The sequence below is a fragment of the Hypomesus nipponensis genome, chromosome 22, assembly GCF_054491055.1.
Source record: "Hypomesus nipponensis isolate SF chromosome 22, ASM5449105v1, whole genome shotgun sequence".
NCBI classification, from domain to species: domain Eukaryota; kingdom Metazoa; phylum Chordata; class Actinopteri; order Osmeriformes; family Osmeridae; genus Hypomesus; species Hypomesus nipponensis.
Window position 1 is genome coordinate 21,093,689 of NC_140382.1, and position 26,312 is coordinate 21,120,000.

A 26,312-nucleotide genomic window follows, 5' to 3' on the forward strand; every position below is an offset into this window, starting at 1 on the left:
CAGGATTTTTAAACTGCATGATGAGCTCACAGATGTTAGTTCAAGTCGCTGAAACCTCCTCATCCTCAGCTTCTGAAGTAGCTTTTGAAAGTATTAGAGAATCTTGTGCTTCTGTCGCTTTGAGAGGATCGACTGGCTCACTTCTGTAGTTTTGGAAAAATAAATGTTTTGAAAATGTCAATTGTTGGGGAAAGCAAATGGACTTAAACATATGATCCATTTGATAAAAATGGTTTATTGAAGAAAGATTGATTGTGTTAAATATCTAACATTGTTGTTTCACATCATCAGACAACACAGACCTCTACAACAATAAAATGGGACAAATGGAAAAAAGTAACTTAATAAAATGGAATTATAACAGAGAAAAAAACAGAAATCAGTGTGATCACGGACACACAACATAAAAAAAACAAAAAACGATAACGATGTGTGACAAGTTCTAACTGGTTAAGAGCTACATGCTAATATGTCAGAGGGACTACGTCAATGGACGGTGAGGAAGCTAATCCTAAAGAGGTGACTCAGTTGTGTTACTAAGTTATGGACGTATTTTCAAGAAAAAGTCAGACTGTCCTCATGAAAAGAGGTCTCTTGGTGTCTGCTTCCACTATTCCATTCATACAGTCCTGTATCGCTAACCAGGATTCCAAGCAGGAGCGCAATCTTGGGTTCAAGCACGAGGGTGTTGGTGAGTTTGTGCGACGCCTCTTACAAGAATGAAAAAGACCAAGGCACTCAACTTCAACATTACTGACACAAACCGCAATGCTGGCAAAATGTTAAATGCCATTTACTCATACACAGTACGATGAACACAGACAGGGCTCGTCAGGCCTCAGGAAATGCATGAACATTTCTTTGCAATGTTGTTTTTTTTCTTTTTGTAAATGGCTTAAAGGAAAAGCTAAGAGCGCCTTCCTTTGTCAGCACTGATCAACAGTATAATTAATACATTTGCCTCCAATCAAGATAAATTGTGTTTTATCTTTTTGCCTTTGAACACTGTAACTTCACTCCTGCAGGCAGCAACAGTTCAACGATCATTACAAGAATAATTGACTGAATAGTCTCATCACAAGGACACATTTAGATTCGGTTTTTCAAACTAAATAACCTCTCTGTTGACTTCTCTACTCTCCTGTTCTCTCCCTACTAATTTTTTTAAACGTGACACAAAACCGCACATTTTGATAATATGACTCTTACGATGAGTTAAATAAACACGGTAAAAAAGACAGCAGTTAGGGTTCGTTGTAAGTCGTAAAACCAGTACTAATGGCGTTAGGAGACAGACAAGTATGCATTCTATGGTGGCGTCGTCGGGAATCAAAACAGAGCTCAGCTGGAGACGGTGTCTGTGTTGTCTTGTCCCCATTTCCATCTTTTGTAACCGTTGACGACAGGACAAAAATCCCGAATGTCCCCAAGACCTAAATCTGGGGAAGTGGGGGAGCCCAGAGTAACCATGTTTTAGGGGGATTTGAAACATAAATCATAAACAACAACACATCATTCTGCAAAAATTGTCAACATATTTGCCCCCATAACATTGTAAGCTTGCCCTTCCTCCCCATAACATTGTAAGCTGGGGCCCCCCCGAACTCCCAGGTGACAGCTGCTCGTCGACCTAGACCTTCTCCAGGGACCGGTAGTACTCCTTGAGGACAGTCCAGGCCTTGGGTGCCATGAAGCCCTCTGGAGGGTTCTGCCCCTCGCGAGCCATCCTCCTCATACGCGTCCCTGAGATGAAGTCGTAGTCTTGATGGCTGAGGGAGAAGAAAGGATTTCGTGAAGTTCAAGTTCGGCGGTATTATTTGGACAGAGGGAGAGAAAAGAGTGACAGGAAACAGACAAGCACAGAGACTGATGAGCGTCACAGTCTCTTGGGGAAATGCAAGAATGCACACATCAAATAAGTATATGACTTGCAGGTGGCACAGACTTCAGTTATTCTCTATGTCTATTCCCCTCAGCAGTCTCACACAAACACAGTTTGTTCGGGATGGAGAAAATCAGCCCCCAGCGACAGAAAAAACATACTAATAATGAGACTGTTTTTCTTTGAGGGAACTCCAGTTCATATGCCTTCGAAAGAGACCAGTGACACAAAAAAGAAAGGGAGACATGTTGCTTTTTTGCTTTAAGAACACAAATAATTGAATCTCCCACATGCAGGTTTAAATTTTTTTGGGGTGAAGCACAAACACACGAGGAGTAAACAAAGATCTCGCTTCAAGGCAAGAGAGGAGAGGAAAAGAGAGGGTAGTGAAATCTAAACTAATCTAGACCTTCACCATCAAATTCAAACCGTCTGTTACACTTTTCAGTTTAAACAAACTGTTCAAAAATAAACGCTGGTGCAAATGGTCGGGTAAACATAGCTAATTAGTCTCAAACTGAAATGCGAAAATTCAGGCAAAAAACGATGAGCAGTCTAAATACAGTCCTGCGCACTATTTACATATAATGAAACAAATTACTTGTTGGTGATAAAAAAGCATTCTTGCCAACAAGGTTTACAAAACTAAACTGCTATACATTCCAAAGCACATTCCAGTTTCAGCCCTACTCTTTACGCCCATCTTCACCTCACAGTAATCGCATTTGTCAAACGTGGTTTGATTTTGTCTGTGTGCTGCTTGTTATGTGGTCTGTGTGCATTTGTACTGGTGCCCCACAAGTCTCCCCTCATCTCCACAGAGGAAAGCTCATCACCCTCACGCCCCCCCCCCCCCACGCCTCCCCCCTCTCGCTTCCCCCCCCCCACGCCTCCACAGAGTAAAGCTCATCATCGGTTCCTGGTGGAGGGCTCCTTGTGTGACCTGCGATTTAATGTAAATTTCAGTTTTTTACATTCTCAAACACCAGTCAAATAGTTAGTTGTAGGGTTGAATTGTCCACATCAGGACAAAGGGATAATCCACGTTTTACATTTGGGCATGGCTAACTGTTATAAACGCAAGGACAGCTTGAAAGCCAGAGACTTAACAACACCCTCCTCCACTCTTTTTCCTTCTCCTCAGAGTCGTCTCCAGGTGTTCAAATGTTTTACCGTGTTCACACCGACTCGCCAGGAAAAGCACGACAGTTTAGCGTCTAACAAGACAGAACGCACCTTAACCGGCTGCCGTTCTGCGCCTCCTCCTCCCTGTGCAAGGTGTAATGTGATATCCCTCCTCGCTAACCTCCGCCAAAAGGCCCTGGCATGGCCGGTGTTCAACTCAGCAAGTATCCACCTCTCCCCCACAACCTGTCCATAAATTACTGTCAGGTTTTTGGATAATCAGGGCCATTTCCAACGTCTCATTTTACAGTTGGCCGGCGTCCCTTTGCCCGCTAACACCTACAGCCTGTCAGAGTCTCACAGGGAAGATGGAGGAAATGCTCTCTCTCTCTCTCCCCCTCCTCCCTCCCTTTACTCCCTCCCCCTCCTTCTGCCTCCCTCTTCTACTCTCTCTCCCTCATGTCTTCTGCTCCTCCTGCCTCACCCCCTTCTGCCTTCCTCTCCTCCTCCTCTTTCCCCTCCTTGTGAATTCTTGAACAGCGTTCAAAGTGAACCTGTCCACTGTGGTTTCGGCACAGACAAAGAAACTTTGAGTTTGACGCTGAAACGGGGTGTAAAGGGAGTGGGGCATGGGGCGCGAGGCGAGAAGCCCCATGGAGAAACATTTAATAAAACGATCAAATGAGAAACAGCTTGCGTTGATTTGCACCATTGGACTTGGGAGGCAGGGAGGGCACCGAAGGGGATTGCAGGCAATTAGGCCACGCATCTATATTCCTCTTAGCGTTTGGTAGAGCCTGACCAGCCTGAAAGAGAGAGAGAGAGAGAGCGAGCGAGCGAGAGAGAGAGAGAGAGAGGAGCAGGCCAGAGCAGACGGAATGCCATAAATATCCAAAGGCGCCAACGGAGGCCTTTGATATTCCGATTGTGAGTTACCCTCCACTCACCCTCTCCCTACGGCCAAGCACAAAATTGACGACATTTGTCACGGACATCATTTTTAGTGTCTGAGACTATTTCTGTCCATAGCTGGTTGTAAATCGAAAGATAAATATGTACAGCCTTGTTGTTAGTACAGTCTATGTGGCACGCTAAATCTACCTCTAACCACTTGCTATTAATCTGGAAAGGATGCAACTTTTTGCCTCATTTCCTAATTAGTATGGCTAGGTGAAACTAAATTACGTGTGTGAATTATTTCCTCACAAATCTATTTTCCAGAAGTTTTCCTCGCATCTGTATTATGAGAATGTCCCTGATCCACAAACAGCATTCCACTCAACATCAAAAACAAGCGTCATGGAAAAACCTAAAAAATAAAAAAAATTAACTTTGGTCAATCTTTTTCATGAGTCTGCCTGTAGTCATTTTTTGTCATCATATTCAAAGCCAAACATGGTTGATATGACTGGGGGAAGGCAGGATTGAATGCGAGACTTGTAGTTAGAATGCATGATTTCAGTTAGTCATCTCCAGGCCTTGTACACAGAACTTAATTAATGGCAGTTCTCTGTGATTTCCAAAAGACATCAAAGCTTTGAGAAAGCCGCAAAACTTTGTAAGGGCATACGAAAGCAAAAACAGTTCCTGTTATTCTTGGCCGGGAATCTTCCCTGTAGATAAGAATAAAGGGAAAGAAAAGCACATATGGAGGTTTTGCCGGAAAAGTTGAATGAATGATCGTTGTTGGGTTTTGTTGTTTTGCAGGCGGCACACTGCTGTTTAGAGCATCCTGCATTCCTAAAGCTGCCTCTGTCCTTGGTCTGATAACGATTAGTGTAGATTAAAGGCCAGTTAACACTGGTCCACACAAACACCTACAAACACCAGCAGCCCACAGTGGTGGGGTTGTGTTGGTTTGGGGTGATACGCCTGCTGGCGTCCGTTGGGGCAGTGTGAAAATGACAGTTATCACTCTAAACCCTCTAGAATGGAGAACGCTCTAGAAAGTTTGGAGTTGTTGTTGGGGCAGCGTGAACTAGCCTTAAGACGTGCGGTGGTCTGCCTGCATGGTCACAGTCGCAACAGATGTTCGGCTAGAATCAGTTATCTATTCCCATTCTGACGGCGTTGTTGGCAATCAAAAGGGAATCTGAATATTTCGACAGAACATTGGCCTCAATATTCGTGAACTCCGCCAATACCCTGTGCCTCATAATTAAGTCACATACCAGAAAACATAGATTTTTAGGTCAAAAACAGAGGAAGATGTGGAAAAACACAGACCACAGTGGTGTAGCAGTGTTCCTCAAATGCGGGGTACATGAAAGTACTGCAGGCGATACGTTAGAGACAGTGACCCATAGAAACATTTGTAAATGGTGAATATATGGGTATAAACAGGTACTCGTGCAATATAAACACGGGTACAGGGAGGTTCTTGGGATTCAGAAAATCAGGAAAAGGGGGTAGAGAACAGCTGACGAAGCACTTACTTCTTGGGGTCATAGAAGTCCATGGCTTTCTTCTCCTTGTTGTAGGCTGCCACCTTGAAGGGCACGATCTCCAAGGAGATGAGTCCAGGCGCCATGGTGAGCACCTTGGCCCCGTGGGTGGGCTCGTACAGGTCCTTGCCCGTGTCCGGGTGCGGCATCCCGGCGGGGTCGCGACCCACAATGTAGAAGTTGGCCCCGGCAACCATGCGGGCACGGCAGTGCCATTGCACCTGGAGGGAGGGGATGAGGGGGAGGGGCGGTGAGAGAGACGATATGATGTTAGGACGTTGACTTTGGAAGGGAATTGAAACAAGGTTTGGTTAGGGTCTCTTCAAGTGGATGAAGAGTGGCTGGGGGTGGCGCTGTGTGGGAGGGGGGTCAAACCTGAGTTCTGACTCAATCAGGGAGTCTGAAAGGTTCTGACTCAATCAGGGAGTCTGAAAGGTTCTGACTCAATCAGGGAGTCTGAAAGGGGTTTGGATTCGATCAGGGAGTCTGAAAAGTTCGGACTCAAATTAGGGAGTCTGAAAGGTTCGGATTCGATCAGGGAGTCTGAAAGGTTCTGACTCAATCAGGGAGTCTGAAAGGTTTGGATTCGATCAGGGAGTCTGAAAGGTTTGGACTCAATTAGGGAGTCTGAAGGGTTTGGATTCGATCAGGGAGTCTGAAAGGTTTGGATTCGATTAGGGAGTCTGAAAGGTTCGGACTCGAACTGGGAGTCTGAAAGGTTACAGCACCCGGCTCTTGCTCAATCTGCCACAGCTGGGAACCTGATTTTAGACATCCTGCAAGATTGAGTTTGTCCTTTAGCTTCACACTTCTAAATGCCATGCACATTTTGAAACAAATCTAAATGTTATCTTCTTCAGACAGGTCTCTGCACCTGTAGATTATGGCAGAAAATACCCTCATGGGTCAATCAAACTAAAATGGTCGAGGGAGCTGTGGAGGGGGGAGAGGAGAGCAGACGACAGGGCTGGAGGCATGGAGAGTTGGAGAAGCAAGGATATGGCACGAGACAAGCTGTGGTGAGAGACACTGGAACAAAAGTTTGATTACCTCCACTGATTGGCAATCACGTACGTGAGCCAGTTCCAGCTAAATAAGGCAGTGAACCAGTTCTAACTGCTGACGACTGATATACAAGCCCTGAAATTACATTACAAAAGCGCTTGCCCAACAATAAACATAACATTACGATAACAGCCTACACAGACAACCACAGAAACCTCCTTAAACACAACATGCATAAAGGGAACACAAGAGTTCCCAATTTCTTGTCTTTGACATCACTAAAACAACAATAAACCTCTGCTTCAAATGACCAAAGAAAACCACGCCAGACGGGACTTCATTTCCTTGCCTATCACAACTGGTTTTATGTCCATAAGCTATTTTCCTTCCAAGTCTTAAAACCCTTAAGTTCTTAAATAGGAAAAGCCTTCCCTAAAAGCCCTTGAAATTACCTTAAAAGAACAAAGAGACTGAAAGTACAGTTCAGCTCTGTAGGGGGAAGTATTGTTGTCTTAGCTGGTTGCCAGGTTTGAAAAGGGGGAAGGGGGGGGGGTTCTGAGATGGACACCCAGAGTTGGGATGTGAGCACCTCACTTCCTGTTTATAATCCCAAACTGACAGGAGTGGATGCTTGATCATCTTTGTTTTCGTGTCACGTCTCCCCGACTCTCCAGATAACCCTCGACTGGATGGTGATTCCAAGACACATTTCAAAACAATCGTCAGCCTGAGGTACTAGCTGGCAGTTGAGACGGAGAACTGGGATTGAGGAACGTGTGCTTGTTTATGTGCTTGTATTTATTTAACTAAATCGTTTATTTGTGAATGAACAAACGTAAATGAACCGTTAAGATAATAGATTCAAGTCATCAGCACACTGTACCAAAGTAATGAGTTTCTCTCCACCTACCCCTGTTAATGAGTTAATCAGTGTTCGGATCGGATAACACAAGATGCATTCTAACAGTCCGTCAAGGGCTTACAGATGAAAAACAGTCATTTTGGCTCAATTCTGGCACATTTTCAGTCACGTTCATTAACGTGCACTGCCCTTGTAAATGAGTGAAGTGAGATGAGACTTGAGTGACCTCTGTGGGGCCGGCGTACATCATGGGCGAGGGGAAGATGGCCACGATGGTGCTGGCAGGATCCAGCACACCTTCCTCCAGCACGGCGGCGTGCTGCTTCATCCTCCAGTCCAGAGGGACGTCGTCGTCCTTGGTCCAGCCGCCCAGCGGGTGCAGCAGCAGGACGGGCCGACGGTAGCCGCGCTCCAGCAGCCGCTTGTGGGTGTCCTGCATCAGGAGGGCGTGGCCGTTGTGGACCGGGTTACGCAGCTGGAAGGCAAAGACGGCGTCTGGAGAGGGGGCGGGGTTAGGGGGATCAGGGTTTATTAGTGTTCTTTTTACAAGCAGAGTCATTGAGGACTTCATGCACGCTCAGAGAACTGGACCTCAACCAACACCCTCCAGGAAGATGAGGAGAAACCAATCAAGAGTGTGTATTTGTCTATGTTCAACTGGATCTCTGGGAAATGCAGCCCTTACCTGCGTTCATCTCCTTAAACTTCTGTTTGAGCTCGGTGGGGGTCAGTCGGTACTGGTCCAGTCCGTCTTTCCAGTAGATCCGGTCCAGAACCTGCAGGTCTCCACCCACCAGCCAGTCCCCACTCTCCATCACCATCTGGGGGGGGAGAAAGCAAACTGGACCATCAGAACCAAAACACAGAGTTTGAAACAGTGTTTCAAAGGTGTTTCAAAGGGGAGTCAGACCTTTCAAATGTGTTTCAAAGGGGAGTCAGATGGCTGAACGGTTAGGGAATCGGGCTAGTAATCTGAAAGTTGCCAGATCGATTCCCGGCCGTGCAAAATGACGTTGTGTCCTTGGGCAAGGCACTTCACCCTACTTGCCTCGGGGTGAATGTCCCTGTACTTACTGTGGGTGGCTCTAGATAAGAGTGTCTGCTAAATGACTAAATATAATGTAATTGTTTCAAATTCCCCCCCACACACTACTTCTTGAGGGTTTAGGTTGGTTGAGGTACAATTCTATGTGAGCATGTGAAGAACCTCTGTGACAATGATTGTAAAAAGGGCTATTCAAATCAAATCTGATTTGCAGTTTGCACACACAAGACCCAATTCGACCCAAACCACCAGAGAATCTACGGCAGATACGACCAAAAGAAAACGACCAGAAGGATGCCAACAACTGAACAATAAAGCCACTTCTGTTGGGTTTCAACTTTCAAGCATTGGAGTGGGCAGAAATCCTGAGAAATCATCAAAAAGTGGACAGTCACAACTGACAGAAGAAGCATACCAAACAGGACTCAGAAACTATTCCAATTCTGCAGGCAGGACCAAGTGACTGACCGATCCCCAGGCCGCTAGAAGACACTTAAAAGATCGCATGTCCGCGCTGAGGTGAAGTTCCACTTTACAAGGTGATCCCAGAGTCCCTCAAGTGCCCTTAACCCAGAATGCTGCATATTGTTTCAGTCTGTAACTTTGGCCTGCTCCAGTCTGTGTTTACGGCCCCCTTGTCGAAAGGGCTTAGCCTGAAGCGACTGGGCTTGTGTTAGCACTCTACAGAGAACAGGGGAAGAGTCTCAACTGGGCACTAAAACACAGCACAAGGTCTCTTGATGTGTGTGTGTGTGTGTGTGCGCGAGAACATCTGCAAGCATGTCCTGTGGCCTCTCTCTCTGTGTGTGTGACTGAGTCTTTGCATGTGCAGGCAGGGAGGGAGGGAGGGAGGTAGGGTCTAGCACGGCTTGTGTAATCAATAAAAATGGAGCCTGGCTTAAAAAAAAAAAGGTGTGAATTGTGTTTCCCACTCTATGTAAATCCAGTCAGGTCCTGCTCTGTATGAACACCAGACCCCTGCATGATCAACAGCTCAGTTCAGAGCCAGCGACAGAAAATACTTCAGTATACATTTTCATCTTCAGAATAACCGAATAGATAACAGCAGTATCACTGCGCCCACACTGTGGTTTAGTATTCATCTAGCAGTCACATGTGGCGCTTGCTGTTCCCTCCATGAGGGGCACCTGGATAAATGCAGCAGTCGCCACACCGCCGTTTCCAACATGGAGACCCTCTCCATCCTGATGAAGGGCTCAACAGGAAAGGTGGATTTACCGCCCAGGATTCAGAGCAGGTTAGTCTAAGAAACACCCCACACACACACACACACCCTCCCTCTGACAAACACACACTCTCCCACCCATGTAATAAGGATCAGGTTGGCCTAAATTACACACTCAAACAGCTACCTACCCCCCACACACACACACACACACACACACACACACACACACACACACACACACACACACACACACACACACACACACACACACACACACACACACACACACACACACACACAGCAGGTTAGTCCAAGTTGGGGATGGAGGGACTCAGGGATGTAGAGTTGAGCGGAGTCAGGAGTGCACTCACAGACAAAGTCTACCCTGAAGCCATACAAACACACAAGATTCTAACAAGTGACGTCTGAATCCCAGCAAGCCGTCTACACACTCAGGCAGGGACATGAGGGAGCAGGCTATCGAAGAGTGGCAGGAATCTACCCAGAACGCACCTGGATACGACAACGACGAATCCTCAAAGCCGTCAAGGTGGCAAACAAGCGCCATTAAGCCCCTGAACTCCCTCGCCCCTCTCCTCGCGAGTCAAGGATAAAGCAAAGTAATTTCTTAAATAACCAAAAAGTGCTTTTGGAGATGGGCCTCCTCTAAACCCAGAGATTTCTTAAAGGGGCAGGGGAACACCAGGCCCCCCTAGGGCACACCAGGCCCCCCTAGGGAACACCAGGCCCCCCTAGGGAACACCAGGCCCCCCTAGGGCACACCAGGCCCCCCTAGGGCACACCAGGCCCCCCTAGGGCACACCAGGCCCCCAGGTGCAGTTGATCACAGTAACCACCTCCTCACTTGTCCCCCTTCATCCTGCGACAAAAGAACCATGGCAGAACAGAGGGAGACGCTCCTGATTGGATGCTTTCAGACGCAGCCTGATGCCAGAAACGCACCCCGCCAGGAGCCCAGGATCCCCTAAGGGATCCCGGAAGGATGAAGCTCAAATTCATCTCTCTCCCTCCCAAACCAGGCCAATTTCAGCATCTCTCTCCCTCCCAAACCAGGCCAATTTCAGCATCTCTCTCCCTTTCAAACCAGGCCTCTTTCAGCATCAGGAAGCTTTAGGATAAGCCAACAAGGATCGAAGACTGAGCCGATGCCCAGAATCACTGGAGACAGGAGGGCTGCTATCGCAAAAGTGAAAGCCATGATCCCTAAAAACAATCGGGATGTGAGAGTTGGCCAGACAGACAAATCAAAAATAACCTACTGCCATCCTATCAAGCCTAGAGGGAAAGATAGAATTTCAAAACGATCTAACAACCGTTCTGTCCGGTTATATTTGACGCTAGTTATTTATGGCACAAGGGAAATGATGCTGCTTTTTCCAGTGCTGCTTTTCTCCCTCTCTCTACCTCTTTCCCACCCACACTCTCTCCACGACCGGGGCCTATGTAGTCTGTGTGTGTGTGTGTATAAGTGTGTGCGATGTGTGTGTCTGACAGTTAGAAAGATGGCAACACCTGTCCTCCACCCTGACTCTCACACGACACCCCCCCTCTCGGCCCAGTGGCACGGCCCACATCAGACCTGTTCTCTCTGACGGACCGCAGAAACCAACCTTGATGTAGGGGTGGTCCTTGCACGTGGTTCCCCACTGCCGGGCACAGCGCTCCTCCTTGCGGTGAGCGTAGAACTCGGGGTTGCGGAGGATGGCGATGCGGTGCCCCTCGTACACCAGGGCCATGGCCGTCACGCCGTCAAGACGCTCCTTATCCGCCCCGGACACCGGCAGGACCACCGGCACAGACAGGTTGATGACGCCCCCTGATGGTCGGGAGGGGGAGAAGGTGAGACAACGCTACGTTTTATTCATTCAGTTGGCGCTTTTAACCAGAGCGACTAGGGATGGGGGGAATTTTCTTTTGTTGAAAAATCGTGAATCGATTTTGTATTAAATCGTGACCCCAAGAATCGATTCGATAGGTACCAAAAGATTCCCAACCCTAAAAAGTGACATAGAAATAGTGCACGTGGAAGGCACGGCCGGAGAACAAGGATCAGAAGTGCGCAGTTATAACAGTATGTCAGTGGTCAGAGGTGAGCCCCAGGATTGAACCAAGACCAACTCACAAGGTGAAGACGATTAGAGGTAGAAAGTTCACAAATCACCTTAAGAACAAGCAAACACTGCTCACCCAATACACACACACACACATCCAAAACCCAAACAGTCAGGGATAATACTTCTGAAAGGGGAGCTGATGAAGCAGAATGAAGCTACATGAGATCGCTGAAGGGAACTCGGACACGGGCAGAGACTGAAGTTTTGTAGCGGCGATCGATATGAAGAGCACTTCCTCTTCCTGCACTCACGTTTCCCCCGCCAGGACCAACACGGCGTAACACAATCTGAAGGCTTCGAGCTTGCAGAGGTCTGTCTCTCTCCCTGTTCTCCATCTCTTCCCCTATTTCCTTCTCTCTCTCCATCTCCACCCTCATCTTCCATCTCTCTTGCTCTGCCCATCTCCTAACCTTGTTCCACAACAAAGGCATCAGGCCAAAGCCACACCTGGGTCTTATACGCTGGCTAAAACATTTAACGTGCTCTTGAAAAAATAAAAAATTATAATACTATACAAAATCCTGGGATGGCCACATTATGGAGTTTTTCGTTCCAGTGGAGTGATATTTATTGTAAGGTAAGCCCTCACTATTAGACGGTTAACAGGGAACAGGCCCTGTTGTGAATTTTCTTGTCTAACGCCTCTTAGACTCTTGAGTGTGCGTGAGTGTGTGTGCACGCCCGTTGTGTTGGCGTGTGTGTGTTAAGATGCTGGCACCACAACACTCACCAGTAGGGTCCATGTAACGCGGGCAATAAAAGTAAATTGACTCTTTTCTGGAAATTCAAAGGCTACATGGGAAATTGCTATAATCATACAGTTAAATCAATCCAAAAAAGCTGGACACAACATAAGAGAAAATCTTCCCTCCCCCCCATTCTCCTCCCTGCGCCTTCCATACCCAAATCAAAAAAAGGTAATGGTTTGATTTGTTTGTAGAGAAAGAATTTACCCTGGCGTTCCATACCCTGAAGTGTAAGATAGGCCAACATGAGACATGTGTAACAGGATCCCTCTGTTTCTGAATCCAAATCAGATAAGGCTTTAGTGTACTATTTTGGCATGGCCAGTTAATGGGAAGATGAAGACCACTTGAACACTGGTGCTTTGTAGGCGCCGTCTTGGTGTTCGTGAGAGTTCGTCTCCCTCTAGTGGACAGTTCCAGTACAACTCTCAAACCCCTTCATCAGTCTCTTAATCCTGGTCCTCGTTCCCCCCTGCCCTGCATGTCCTAGATGTTTCTTACGCCACTCCTGGTTTAAATAACTGGGCTGTTACCAAGTTTCTGCTGAGCTTGAATGAATCATTCATTAGAATCTGGTGTGTTGGAGCAGGGAACCATCTGGAACACAAAGGGTAGGTAGGCAGAAGGACCAGGACTCTACATCCATCTCACCATCTCAGTAAAGCAGCAACCTGTTGTTGACAGACTTTAACGTCCGCTTCACACCGTGGCATATTTTCACGGACCCCCCGTAGCGTGTTGATGCCGTGGTGCTGAGGCGCGTCTGAGGCGGGTTCTTACCGTCCAGCAGGCAGTCGAAGTGCAGACACTGCAGGAACTCTCTCTCCCTCATGAAGCCGTTCAGGGGCGTGGCCCAGCCCTCTGCCAGCACCTGCACCCACTGCATGTCCACCTGGAGGGGTCAAAGGTCAAACGAAGGTTGACATTAAAGACACACAACAGATAAACCATGGTTTGTCGTTAATGTCGTTAATACCAAAACAACGTTTCAACAACACATAGTGGTTACATGACATGTAAAGTCGCACAATGGACAAAACTTCAGCGGCCAGCCAGCCGGCTTGCAAGCCCCGGTATTTTCTACCGTCAGATGCCGGTTCCTCTGGCTGCTCTGTCTGGGGAGCAGAGCGGGGGGGGGGGGGGTTAAGGTTGCCACGGTTACCTTCCCGATCTGGACTGCAGGGAGCGTCTGTGCGTCTGCCTTGGCCAGATCCAGCTTGTTCTCCTGCACGTACAGCTCCTTCACCTCGTACGACGCATCCACCGGGACTATGTCCTGCACACACACACAAACTGTCAGGACCGTAAAGGACATTTGCAGACTCCAAATGTGTTAGTGACTACTAACACAAAGAGATAAAAGGGTGACAACGATTTCAGGGGGGCTGAAGTGGAAGCCAGGTCTCTAATAATTAACAACTTTCAGACGAAACAAAGAATTGAATGTATTAAAGTGACATGAGCGCGGTTGTGCCTCCCTCTAGTGGTTAACAGAGACAATGACAAAGAACGGCAAAGTCTCGACGTCGCCCTCCCTCACTCTCCCCCAGACACTACCAGCTTTATAAACGCCGCTTTCACCAGCTACGGCACCAAAGAGCTCTTAAGCAGTTCAACTGGGTTGAGCTGGCATCCTCACCTTCTCCTGCAGCAGGTCTATGACCTGCTGGATGCACTCGTTCACGCTGCAGGAGTCGGTCTTCAGGACCAGCTCTGGGCTCTCAGGCTTCTCGTACTCAGAGTCGATCCCCGTGAAGCCTGCGGGCAGAGACATTAAACAGCAATACTAAGAATAGATAGGCTTTCCCTGATGGATCACGGAGGTGTCTATGTGTATTAAATCAATATCTGGCTGGCTGGCTGATTGATGAAGGAAAGTTCCATAAAGTAGTTTCAGTGGTTTGTAAAGACAGAGGAAAATATGAATGATTCTGTATTTGTTTAGCAGACGCTTTCAACCAAAGTGACACACTTGTGGAAGGAGGGAGGGGTGGATTTTGAACCCTGTGAACTCTTACTCTGCAGTCAACTGCTTAAAACAGTTCAACAGATTTAGGCCACACCAAGGTGGTGTGTGTGTAGACAGGATTAGGTGTGTGTTCTGGGGGCAGCTTGTGACATATGGCTGCTAACAGATAAAGCAGGGGCCTGGACAAACACAAGGTCAAGCTCAAGGATCCAGCGATGCACTCTGAGCGACTCAGGAGAAGTGTCACTCTGATGTCGCGTGTGTGGTTCCTATAAAATTGATAGGATTGTTTTCTTAACGACTTGACAGTTGGAATTTCAGAATCAGCATTTTGAATTTGATCGACGTTACATTAGAGATATTTTGTGACTGCTGCAGGCATGACTGTGACCAAAGTCACATTGTGAAGATGGTGGGTAACATTGGGTGGGTAACATTGGTGGGTAGAATTGGGTGGGTGGGTAACACAATTGAATCAAATGTAGGATTTTTATTCACCAGATCCCTGTCCAAATCCAACATGTAACGAGGAGAAACAATAAAAATGTGAAGAAAAAGAGAAAAGAGAATCTTTTAAGAAAATAATCAAACTGACTGTTTCCTGAATTATGCCACACTGAAATACTGTCAGAACTCTACACTTTCTGATCCACGACCTTCCGCTGAAACATCTACACTCACACCGTGTTCGTAGCTCTGGATAAAAAAGGTCTTCTGAATGAAGTGTAAAGGTTTTCTGGTGCTGTACCTCTGATCTCTCCAGCCCGGGCTCTCTTGTACAGGCCCTTCACGTCTCTCTGCTCGCACACGTCCAGCGGAGCGTCCACAAACACCTCGAAGAAGGGCAGGCCGGCCGCCTCGTGGATCCTCCTGGCGTTCACACGGTCCTGACAGAGAGAGACAGAGAGAGAGCGACAGAGAGAGAGACAAAGAGAGAGACAGAGAGAGAGGGCCTTAGACCAGGGCTAGTGTCCAGACACACAAACAGGAGACAGGAGGACGGATAGCTAGACTAGGGGTTAGTCTACATCCACACTCAACACTCTGGGTACAACACACACTTACCCTAGCATACGGCGAGATGAAGCTAGCGATGCAGACGAGGCCCGCGTCGGCAAACAGCCTAGCCACCTCGGCGATGCGTCGGATGTTTTCCTCGCGGTCCTCTGGACTGAAACCTAAGTTTTTGTTGAGGCCCTGTCGGATGTTGTCTCCGTCCAGGCTGTAACAGGGCATACCGTGGCACACCAAGTATTCCTCCAGGGCCATGCTTACTGTGGTCTTACCCGCCCCCGACAGACCTGAGGGACAGTGGGTGCGTTAGCTTGTGGAGCTAGCCAGAAAAACGCATGCTTGAGCTGTCATTTAGTGCTGTGAGCAACTGCCGGTGACGGGCTTACCGGTGAGCCACACGGTGCAGCCTCTAAAGCCGCCTCGCGTGCCCACGACCTGGCCGCGCTTGTTCCGGCTGACATGGTGCGCCTGGTAGGTGACGTTGGTCGCTCTCTGCATCCCCTGCGATGACACGAAGGAACGTCGTTTTCCGAAGGAGTAATGAAGAGGCCCTGTGTGCAGTATGTTGGCTAAACAAAGAAGCTAGACAGTTGACTAGACAGCTGGCCAGTGTTAGATCTAGCCAGCTAAGAAACTAGGTCAAACGTGGACAAATCACTATGTTGTTTGCAGGCCTGATAGTCCGGTTTGCAGTCGCCTAAAACATAATGAAAAGATGGGGATGGCCGCAGTCTAGTAGTTGGGGGTATTCGGTTTGTACAAATTTGTAGCGCGGCAGTTGTTGCGTAAAGCCAATTTCACATCGTGAACATCCTGGACTGATTCATAATGTACGTCCGAAAATGCCATGAACGGATATGGTTTACAAGCCGGCTAGCAAACTTTAAACACCTTCTTGAAACATTGTTAACCATAGCTAGTCAGCTAAGCTAACTCTACACTGGCTGCAGAGGAATAATACTAGTAGCCCGACCTGTAGCTAGCTAGGCTAACTAGCCACAACAATCGGATGTTTTGTTGTGGCTCAGGTGTCGTAATTATAAAAAATGTATTCACAACAGTGGTATCTAGCTAGCCAGGTAAAAGTTAGCAAGCAAATGCAACTGGACGTTGGGGCTAAGGAAGCACCCAGAAATACTCACCCAGTTTTCGGGCGCATTGCTGAGCTTTGGTTTCTTGTGCGAGTTGCCAGACGTCTCCATGACTCTGATGTCGTAAAAGCTTCGCCCACTCTACAGTATACTGTTTGTACAAACTAGTAAACAAATAACGTAATTGTTACACCTATCTTTACTAGACAGTCAAATGAATGGACGAAACCAGTAGCTGAACCGTGGAAGCTATGACGACCAGACCGGGGTCTCGAAATTAGTCGGAAGTGATGTGTATGTCTACGGGCGAATATCTGTTCTTGAGAACTGATTCGGGATCAGATATCTGCCTAATGTGAACGCACTCCAATGTCGTTCGTCGGCGATAAGATCACGAGTCTTATGACGTTATGGTATTGATTCATGCAAAAAGATTAAATGATGGTACATTTTTACCTCCAACCCAGCCTCTGGTGACTGCAACATGAACAAGACCATAAGGGATTTGTGGTAGTCTGTAATCACACGTGTAGCCTACTGCCAGCAGATGTGTATCCAGCCCACATCAAAGGTTCAGTACTCATTGCCAAGACCAAAGGGGTTACCCCTTCAGATTATAGTGTTTTGTGTAGTTAGTAGCTAGATAACAAAAATATTTAACAAGGTTCATTTCGAATGATTTAAATGCTAACATTTAGCCTAGTAATGCGAATTAATCTATCGTAAGGAATAACAGAAGTTGAATGGCTTCCTATATAGGCCATCAGAAAGTAATGTACATTTTACACAAAGAGTGGTCCTTCTTCAAATCACTGCTGGGCTAACAAAGTGGCAGATTTAATTGTGACCGTTTCATAGCTTAAGGGAGCTACGTATTTGTTCAAGCCTATCCAACCGGGCGAGACCTTGAAGGTGGGACGGGACCTGCGAGCGTGTCTGCCAGGATGGGAGGAGCGCAGCGCACGCCCAGAGAGCGCGCTCGCTCCCTCCGATGTAAACATCAGTAGCAGGAGCGTCTGGGCTCGAGAGCGGAGAAGGAGGCTGCGGGGCGCAACTGGAGAAGGTCTCCTTGACGGCAGGTACGTTCACCGTTCTGGCTACGTACAGAAATGTTGAGTATGGCCTCCAAATTAGTCGAGACGATGTTTTGAACGAGTAGCTATAGCCTGTCTGCCTGTTCAAAAGTGGTGAAAATGACAGAATAGAAATGAATTGACCCCGTATTTTAAATTATTTGTTCATTTATACGTTGATTTGTTTTTAAATGAGCTTAGCAACGGTGCCTATTCAGTAGGCTGTTATTCATAACCCAGCCATGCATGCAGAGCTATTCATATAAGGACAGAAAATAAACAGACCCTTTTTCGTGGACAGTGGATGCTACTGCTGTCAACATACTCATGCAGACAACTGTTTCAATAGCAAAACAATCCTTTTGATCAAACTACTGAATCATATGACTTACATTTTCCAAAAGAACAGGTTATTGCTTAGCCTACATCCGATGTGCGCTGTCTTATTAGGCTGAGAGAGTGCTCCGTAAACTTTTGAAACCATTAATGCGGCTTAAACATTTAACATCACTAACGCAGATGGAGAGAACGTTGTTTTCTCCTAAAATTACATTACATTAATCCAATTCAGCGCAGTAGTTTTACAATCACCGCAGTCCCAGTTCTGGAAATGGCTCCTTGTTAATTAGAAGATGCTGAACTTAGGGAACTCCGTGCCGTCATTATTCTGTTTGAGTGCCGTGTCAGTGAAGAATAGTGGAAAAATACAATAGGATGGAGCCATTACATCACCAGTTGTTTAGTCCATAGGTTATGGTGACTCAAGAGGTTGTGCAGGTTCAAATCCCCCCCTCTACTGTACTGTGTGTATAGCTTTGGATAACAATAGTCTTCCAAATGCAGTGTATACTTTGTTATTATTTAATGATCTTGTGTTTCTTCAAGTTTTAACAGAACATATATTCTACGATGAGGAACCAGCCGAACACAAGCAGTGCTATGGGCGTGGTGAAGTCCAATTCTATTCCATGCTCTATAAACTTTGTTTTCCTATTTTAATCTATAGTTTTCTCTCTGGAGTAGGTTAACCACGAGAGCTAAAAGACAGTACATCGTTGTACATAGACTATTGATGATGCTGTATTCTGTTCTGTGGTCATTATTTACGTTTGATGATTGTGCGGATCATCAAATTCTCGCAGGTAATCGAGACAGAATCCGTTACAGTCCATTTAATCGTGTCTTAGTGACGGTTCCTCATCACTCCAAGACTCCTCTGCTGTTTATGTGGTTCTGGTCTATTCTGGAGCGTTGGTGGTTAGCTGTGTGGGGGGCCGTTAACTTTCTGTTCCTCAAGCGTAAACGTGGAAACCAGCCACGGTTTCTGACACACCCTTACCCTGCCCTGCCTGCGGCCAGTCATACTAGGGACAAGGATGAAGGGTGGAGTTTCCCTCCCTCCCTCTCTCTCTCTCCCTCTTCCTTTCTCTCTCTCCCTCCCTCTTTCTCTCTCTCTCCCTCCCTGTCTCTTTCCCTCTTTCTCTCTGTCCCTCCCTCTTTCTCTCTCTCTCCCTCCCTGTCTCTTTCCCTCTTTCTCTCTGTCCCTCCCTCTTTCTCTCTCTCTCCCTCCCTGTCTCTTTCCCTCTTTCTCTCTCTCCCTCCCTCTTTCTCTGTCTGTATCTCCCTCTCTCCCTCTCTCTCCCTCCCTCTTTCTCTTTCTGTATCTCCCTCTCTCCCTCTCTCTCCCTCCCTCTTTCTCTGTCTGTATCTCCCTCTCTCCCTCTCTCTCCCTCCCTCCGTCCCCCTTTCTCCCTAGCCTGGTATTAGCAGGCAGCGGACTCCCCTGTGTGGTTAGGCTAGCAGGGCGTAGGACAGTGCTTTCCCCAGGGTCTGACCACATTGGCACTCCATAGAGAACGTCCTACTGTCGGCCTACTATTTGGGCTATTTGTTTCTACAGAGAATCAGCCAATGTTGGTGTTTGTGGAAGAGTTGTGTTGGCCTAAGGCTTGTGTTATTTGTTCGTAAGTTCTGTCTAACATAGGAACTGCCAATATTGGTTCCTAGTTTGAGGAAGGGTTTTGCAGAAATAGCTGACTATACACACAGCATTTGTTTCTGCTTTGCATATTCTAATATTGACTGTCAATGAGTATGTGCAGAATAAGACTTTAAATAGACACCACAAGCACAGAGTGACAGTTTTCAGGGTTCCCCTTTAGCACTGTTCATCCTACGAGTGAGAGGTGTCAGTCAGAGTGCCAAACAATGGCATCCTTTGCTGTGTGAATGGTTTTCAACAAGCTCTATTTTAAATTTCGGTCTACTCTCTTAAGTGCAGTAGTTGGCTCACAAACTGCCATCTAAACATTCATCATTTATTATTGCAAACCGAGGCTAAAACATGACTCTCTTGTCTTCAGCTATTATCTCACCATTAAAAGGTATCCTGGAGTTGTGTCAGATACTAAGAGAGGTTATGGTTGCTGTGGGAGACACTTTGTAAGAGCTATGTATAACGCCTTGCTGTGCAGTATGCCTGTGTGTGGTGTGTGTTTGTGTGGTTTGTGTGGTGTGCGTTTGGCTAGTGTGTAATGCGCGTATGTTTATTACTGTATTCTGTGTTGTGTGTGTGTGCTATGTATGTGTTGTGTGTGTGTGGTGTGTGTTGTGTGGTGTGGTGTGTGTTGTGTGGTGTGGTGTGTGTTGTGTGGTGTGTGTGTGGTGTGTGTTGTGTGGTGTGTGTTGTGTTGTGTGTGTGTGGTGTTTGTTGTGTGTTGTGTGGTGTGTGTGTGGTGTGTGTTGTGTGCTATGTATGTGTTGTGTTGTGTGTGTGGTGTGTGTTGTGTGTGTGTGTGTGCGCGCTCAAGGATCTGAACGAGTCGGCCCATGTGTTTCTGTGATCTCTTCGTCCCCACAGGGCGTGGGTCACTTCTGGTACGACGATATTTTTAAACCTCCCTTTGATGCCCAATCCAAACTCACCAAAATGACTGGACAGCCTTAGCTGCCGTGTCATTACTACGGTCCTCAAAAACCCCTGTCGCCCTGCCCCCCCCACCCCCCCCCCCGTAAAACACAGCCCTCACGGCATCTGGGAAGCTGGGCTGGAAATAGCATGGGAGGCAGAAGAGCCCGCCCAAGCAACATCCATCAGTCCTTCATGTTCTTGAACGCATGTGGAAGTCCTTCCTCTGCCAGTTTTCCATCGCCACACGTCCCTCTGGAGGCCTTGGGGGGGTAGGGGGGTGAGAGGGAGGGGTGGGGGGTAGGGGGATGAGAGGGAGGGGTGGGGGGTAAGGGGGTGAGAGGGAGGGGTGGGGGGTAGGAGGGTGAGAGGGAGGGGTGGAGGGTAGGGGGTGAGAGGAAGGGGTGGGGGTAGGGGGGTGAGAGGGAGGGGTGGGGGGTAGGGGGGTGAGAGGGAGGGGTGGGGGTAGGGGGGTGAGAGGGAGGGGTCGGGGTAGGGGGGTGAGAGGGAGGGGTGGGGGGTAGGGGGTGAGAGGGAGGGGTGGGGGGTAGGGGGGTGAGAGGGAGGGGTGGGGGTAGGGGGGTGAGAGGGAGGGGTGGGGGGTAGGGAGTGAGAGGGAGGGGTGGGGGGTAAGGGGGTGAGAGGGAGGGGTGGGGGGTAGGGCTGTTGTAGGACAAGTGGAAAACAGGGAAGGATGAAACGGAGATAGCCACAGGAAAGAGAGAGTTATGAAGGCAAACATGGAGAAGAAGAGTTGACTCTTCATCCACCCCATATGGGACAGTAGTTTAGTTTCCACTGAGGGTATCACAGAAAGCATCCATGTCCTGAGGTTCCCCTAAAGACATTTAAAAAGAAAAAAAGAAAGTTAATACCACATGTTATCACCAGACCTATATTCACTGATCAGTGAACTCCTTTGGACTTGTCCTTTAGTATCTCTTCTGTGAAACGTACCTGAAATCAGGGCTCTCTTTCGTCATTTCTCACACAACACCTTGTGTTTCTCACAAATTTCAACCATTTCTCACGCTGAGATGGGATAATCATCCCGCTCTTGTATCGTAACATGACAGCTCTCATGTAACGAGTCGTAGTCATGCTATTCGTCAGTCCTCCAGATCTTGCCCCTCACTGGTACTCGATCCCAAGACCTCTGACTCGGAAGTGCAACCACTAGCCAGCTACGACAGTGAAAAGCTAGCTAGCTTTGGCCTAGCTAGCTACATAGCTAGCTATTTGCTGGTGCGTGTGGAATTTATGTATACCTGACTAGTGAGTTTTACCGATTCACATTGGTTGTGCATGGAGTGGAAACTCTGGCACAAAAGTACTTTTCTTCATAGGCCTAACAGCAGCGGAAGCCCTGTTCTGGATAACGCCGCGATGAGTGACTGCATGTCCTGTAATGCCATCATCTGATCTGCAGTGATTTCATTAGTTTGTCGTGATTATCGACTGATAGAGGCTTCTAATAAAGGTTTCTAATAGAGGCTTCTAATAGAGGCTTCTAATAGAGGATTCTAATAGAGGATTCTAATAGAGGTTTCTAATAGAGGCTTCTAATAGATGCTTCTAATAGATGCTTCTAATAGAGGATTCTAATAGAGGATTCTAATAGAGGCGTGACCTGCGCGGGTCATACTGCAAGCTGGCTTGTGCTGGTTCCTCTCCTCACTGCCACTCTGACTAACCGCCTCTCTGGGTGAAGGAGACAGGATTCTGCCTCTTCTTCTTCCTTTTCTCTCTTTCTCTGTCACTCTCTCCCCCCGCTCACGCTCTCTCTCTCCCTCTCCCTCTCTCAAACACTATAATGTTTCCTCCCTCAGAAATTGATTAGCTGGAAATTGGTGCTTTCAGGTTTCATCTGCCTGGCATCTACAGGAGGCTATACCTTTCTTTATACCTCTCTCTCTCTCTCTCTCTCTCTCTCTCTCTCTCTCTCTCTCTCTCTCTGTCTCCCAGCTCTCAGCAAGGTCTTCCTTTGTTTTTAGGTAAACATGTATACGCCAATAATAGTTATTGTGATGCATCTTGGGGGCTGGGAGGAGAGGGGCTCTGGGATCTGATAATGGATGTATTAAAGGATATAGAAGCTTTTTCTGAGCGAACACAAATGGATTCCGGCGTGCTAAACACAGCCCCCATCTTCAACGGGTCATTAGCTGGAAAACAACAAGCTTGAAAGTAGATCTGCATGTGAGTGTTTGCCAACCAATCAAGTCGCGGGGAAAGAGTCAGATGATGTGACGGATCCCTGTGTGATGGTTCTGTCAAGGTAGGCAAGCGTGTGACAATATACACATAACAGCAGGTTAGGTTAGCTGCCTGCACTCTGGTAATGGCCTAAATCTGTATGTGTATATGAAGAAAATTGGCAGTTATTAGCATAAAATTAGCATTATTCATTTAGCAGACACTTTCATCCAAAGCAACATACAGCAGGGGATTTGAACCTATGACCTCATGACCTGCAGTCGAATGCTCCAACCGCTAAGCTATACCCATGTGTTTTTGTGCTCTCACACACACCCCACTATAAAACTACACCTAGGTGTCCCAGGGTACACCGCATGGAGGCTTAAGTGACTAGCAGCTGGGTAGCGGCGATAAGACTGGACTTAGAAAATGCCACAAAAAAATTGCGTTGGTTGTCCTCTGTGATTGAAGATGTAATTGGCGGTGCGGTGTCTCTACGATCTGTAGGCTGCGCTGCTTCTGAGGAACGCCTTAACCCTTGTGCTGCCTTTTCTTTTAACCTTCGCAATGTGGGGGGTCTTAGACAGCCCAACGGTTAAAAGAAAATGTTTTACTTTGTTTTTGTATGCGTTAAAGCTGTCGCAATAAAACGGTGGGTCACAATGACTGATGGGGCAGAATGACCCAAAGATAACACAAGGGTTAACATTGTAAGATGCCCTTGTGAACCGGATAAAGAGTTCTGGTAAAAGTCCCAACTAAATCAAGGTTCATATAAATGTCTAATAAGCTGTCAGGAATGCAGGGACTGATCAAAAAGAAAACCTCGTCTGCAGTGTTCGCTAATCCCTGGAGTTTATGTTGAAGTAAACGCTCGCTCTGTCCATCTCCCCCCCTCTCAGCTCCCAGGCAGAGTCGCCCATTTATGTGTGCCTCCAAGCGGGGCGCATGCCCCTTTAAAAAAAAGGTAGTAAAAAATGCATTAGCATTTCAGAACCTTAGGAAATGGACAGTGGCCTGAGACGATCACACGCCTCTATTAACTCGATAATAAAGCCGTAAAATCGTTCAACTCAGGGATGGATCCTACTGGCAGTCTGCCACACGTGGGTGCTCAGTATTTTTGACATATATTGGCGCCTTTGCTCCCAGGTCCTCTGTAGCCACCCCCGCCAGTGTAGAGTGGGGTCAAGGGTCGAGGGGTCAAGGTCTCGCTTACAGCTCCGGCAGGGGAGGTTCCCTGCATCAAGAGTTGTTTTCACCCTGTATGTTGTCATTCAAACTTCTGCATTTTTCAAAAATGCTATTCTTTGATTTTCCTTTTTATAGGGACTGTTTGTGTCAGCAGATGATGAGGTTTCAAATTTAGAACGATTGCCTTTTGATGAAGTGTCCCATTTCATAAACCGACATCGATTCTGTCTCGGTTTACGGATCAACAAATGAGATATTCACGTTTAAGTGGATTGTCATGTTCATCAGTTTTCTCACTTCCCTGGTCGTCCTTGAGATCCAGATCCCATCCCATGTGTTTGGCTCCATCCAATCGGAACCCTTAGAAAGCCACACCCACAGAAAGACCATTCATAAACACTCGGCTCTCCATTGACTGTTTTACTCTCTATCTCTCTTGAGCCAAAATGGCCGCCCTCATTCATTGAATAGAAATAGCTACACTTAATCCTGACAGCAAGGGATGCAGGCTTGGTTCAACAGATCTCATTGTCCAAGGCAGGATGCCAGTGGATTCAAACACTGGTTGATACAAAAGCAGACAGGTGAATGAGGGTATAAGAATAACCGGTTGTTTCAAATGAGCTGCGATCATGTCTTATTTATTTATAATTAATAACTAAACTTTTATTTCCCTAAGGAGTACGACGACAACAACAACTTTGGTGCAATCTGGCCCAGAGGAGAAGCCAGTGAAGAAACGTCATAAAATCACTTCCTGCTTCTGGTGAACGAGAGAGCTCATTGGCTGGCACGGTGTGTGGGCGTGGACCAAACAGTCTGGGCCCGCATGGCATCCCCAGAGCTTCCAGGAGAGAGAGCCCCTGGCTCCGCCCAGCTGGACCAGGGCGCCCCGGGCAGAGATGGCGTGGGCGTGGGTGGTGGTGGGTGTCGTGGCTGCGCAGCTGGTAGCGCGCAGCCCAACGGCGCCAAGCCGTGCCCCGCACACAAACCCGGCGGCGACGACAGCGGCCGGCCAGGCCGCCACGCGGCGAGCGGGCTCCGCAAGGCCCTGGGACGCCACCGGGACTACGTCAAGATCTCCGTACCGGACGCCAAAGCTGGCCGGCCGCCCCCCATGGAGTGGTGGAAGACCGGGATGGCGTTCCTTTATGCCGTGTTCAACCTGGTGCTGACCACCGTGGTCATCACCGTGGTGCACGAGCGCGTGCCGGCCAAGGAGAGCAGCCCGCCGCTGCCGGATAAGTTCTTTGACTACGTGGACCGGGTGAAGTGGGCCTTCACGGTGACGGAGGTGAACGGGATGGTGCTGGTGGGCATCTGGGGGGTGCAGCTGCTCTTCCACAGATACAGGTGAGGGGGGGAGAGGGGGCGGGGGAGAGGGAGAGGGGGGAGGGGAGGGGAGAGGGGGCGGGGGAGAGGGAGAGGGGGGAGGGGAGGGGAGAGGGGAGAGGGGGGAGGGGGGAGGGGAAGAGGAGGAGGAGAGGGAGGGGAGAAGGAGGAGGTGGGGGAGGAGTTGGTAGTGGGGGTGGTTCTGGTGATGAGCTACTGACACCAAACTGTTTGGTATCAAGGGGCTTAGCCATGTGGAGGTAGAACAGGTTAATTTCAGGTTCATGGTTCCAACAGGTGAATATGTCAAACAGGTGTCTATGAGGTGTAACAGGTTTATACAGTAAAATCCTTAGTCCAGCTGATTTTCCCTAACCTGAACACTGCCTCTTTGTTGCCAGGGCGATCGCGGGCCGGCGTTTCCTGTTCCTGATTGGCACGTTGTACCTGTACCGCTGTGTGACCATGTACATCACCACCCTGCCGGTACCGGGCATGCACATGACCTGCGCTCCCAAGGTGAGGGGGGATTGGATGAATGAAGACATGTTTGAATGAGTGGATGACTTCATGAATGAATGAGTCAGGGAGTAAGTGGATGAACATACAAATAACCAATTTAACAATAAATCGACAAACAATCAAAGGTTTATTTGAGGTGAAGTGGATTTGTCTCTAAGCTATAATTAGCGTGGGCCAGGATGAATACCAAAATCAGGTATCCGGTTAACATCTGACTAGAGTGTGTGTCGTTGGGTCGGGACCTCAGGATGGGGCAGCAGAGGCCACATCTGCAGTGGCATCCCGTCCCTGTCCCCACCCCCCTCTGCCGCCCCTCGAAACTCATCTAACGATCCGCCATGCTCTGCAGCAGTCTCATGAAAAGCAGACGTTCTGACTTACCTCACACCTGGGGGCGTTGGGTTATTGCATCCTGTGGCAGCTTGATCCCAGGAATGCGCCCCTGGCAAGGGTTTATGGGAAATGTGGTTCTGTGCTCTGAGTAAAGAGAAGGGATGGGAGGAGCGCGTAGGACCATGAGAGGTGGGGTCAGGACAGGATGAGAGCTTTCCGTCAAATGGAGTTGGTTCAAATGTGT

The 26,312-nt window shown here is 48.0% G+C and overlaps 2 protein-coding genes across 4 annotated transcripts in view; one reads left to right on the forward strand and one right to left on the reverse strand.

Moving 5' to 3' along the window:
• Positions 1-215: 215 nt before the first annotated feature.
• Positions 216-17,401, reverse strand: papss1 (3'-phosphoadenosine 5'-phosphosulfate synthase 1). Of its 2 annotated transcripts, none has more exons than XM_084686433.1 (12): positions 16,559-17,401; positions 15,803-15,917; positions 15,468-15,703; positions 15,151-15,289; positions 14,073-14,191; positions 13,596-13,709; positions 13,214-13,325; positions 11,184-11,389; positions 8,004-8,139; positions 7,564-7,813; positions 5,443-5,672; positions 216-1,769 (listed from the first exon to the last, which is right to left on the reverse strand). In XM_084686433.1, exons 1-12 carry the CDS (start codon positions 16,616-16,618, stop codon positions 1,732-1,734), a joined length of 1,755 nt encoding a protein of 584 aa, XP_084542559.1. In that variant the 5' UTR covers positions 16,619-17,401; the 3' UTR covers positions 216-1,731. The 2 variants fall into 2 exon arrangements, with proteins under 2 accessions (XP_084542559.1, XP_084542558.1); XM_084686432.1 differs by having other exon boundaries at positions 7,545-7,813.
• Positions 17,402-17,446: 45 nt separating this feature from the next.
• sgms2a (sphingomyelin synthase 2a) overlaps positions 17,447-26,312 on the forward strand; it is a 12,819-nt gene continuing 3,953 nt past the window's right edge. The window contains exons 1-3 of one of the 2 annotated variants that reach the window (XM_084686435.1): positions 17,447-17,586; positions 24,561-25,234; positions 25,615-25,732. In XM_084686435.1, the coding sequence (XP_084542561.1) occupies positions 24,711-25,234; positions 25,615-25,732 (642 nt within the window). In that variant the 5' untranslated portion in view covers positions 17,447-17,586; positions 24,561-24,710. Of the gene's footprint in view, positions 17,587-24,066; positions 24,466-24,560; positions 25,235-25,614; positions 25,733-26,312 lie in introns of those variants that run through there. The other variant, XM_084686436.1, reaches the window with a different exon arrangement.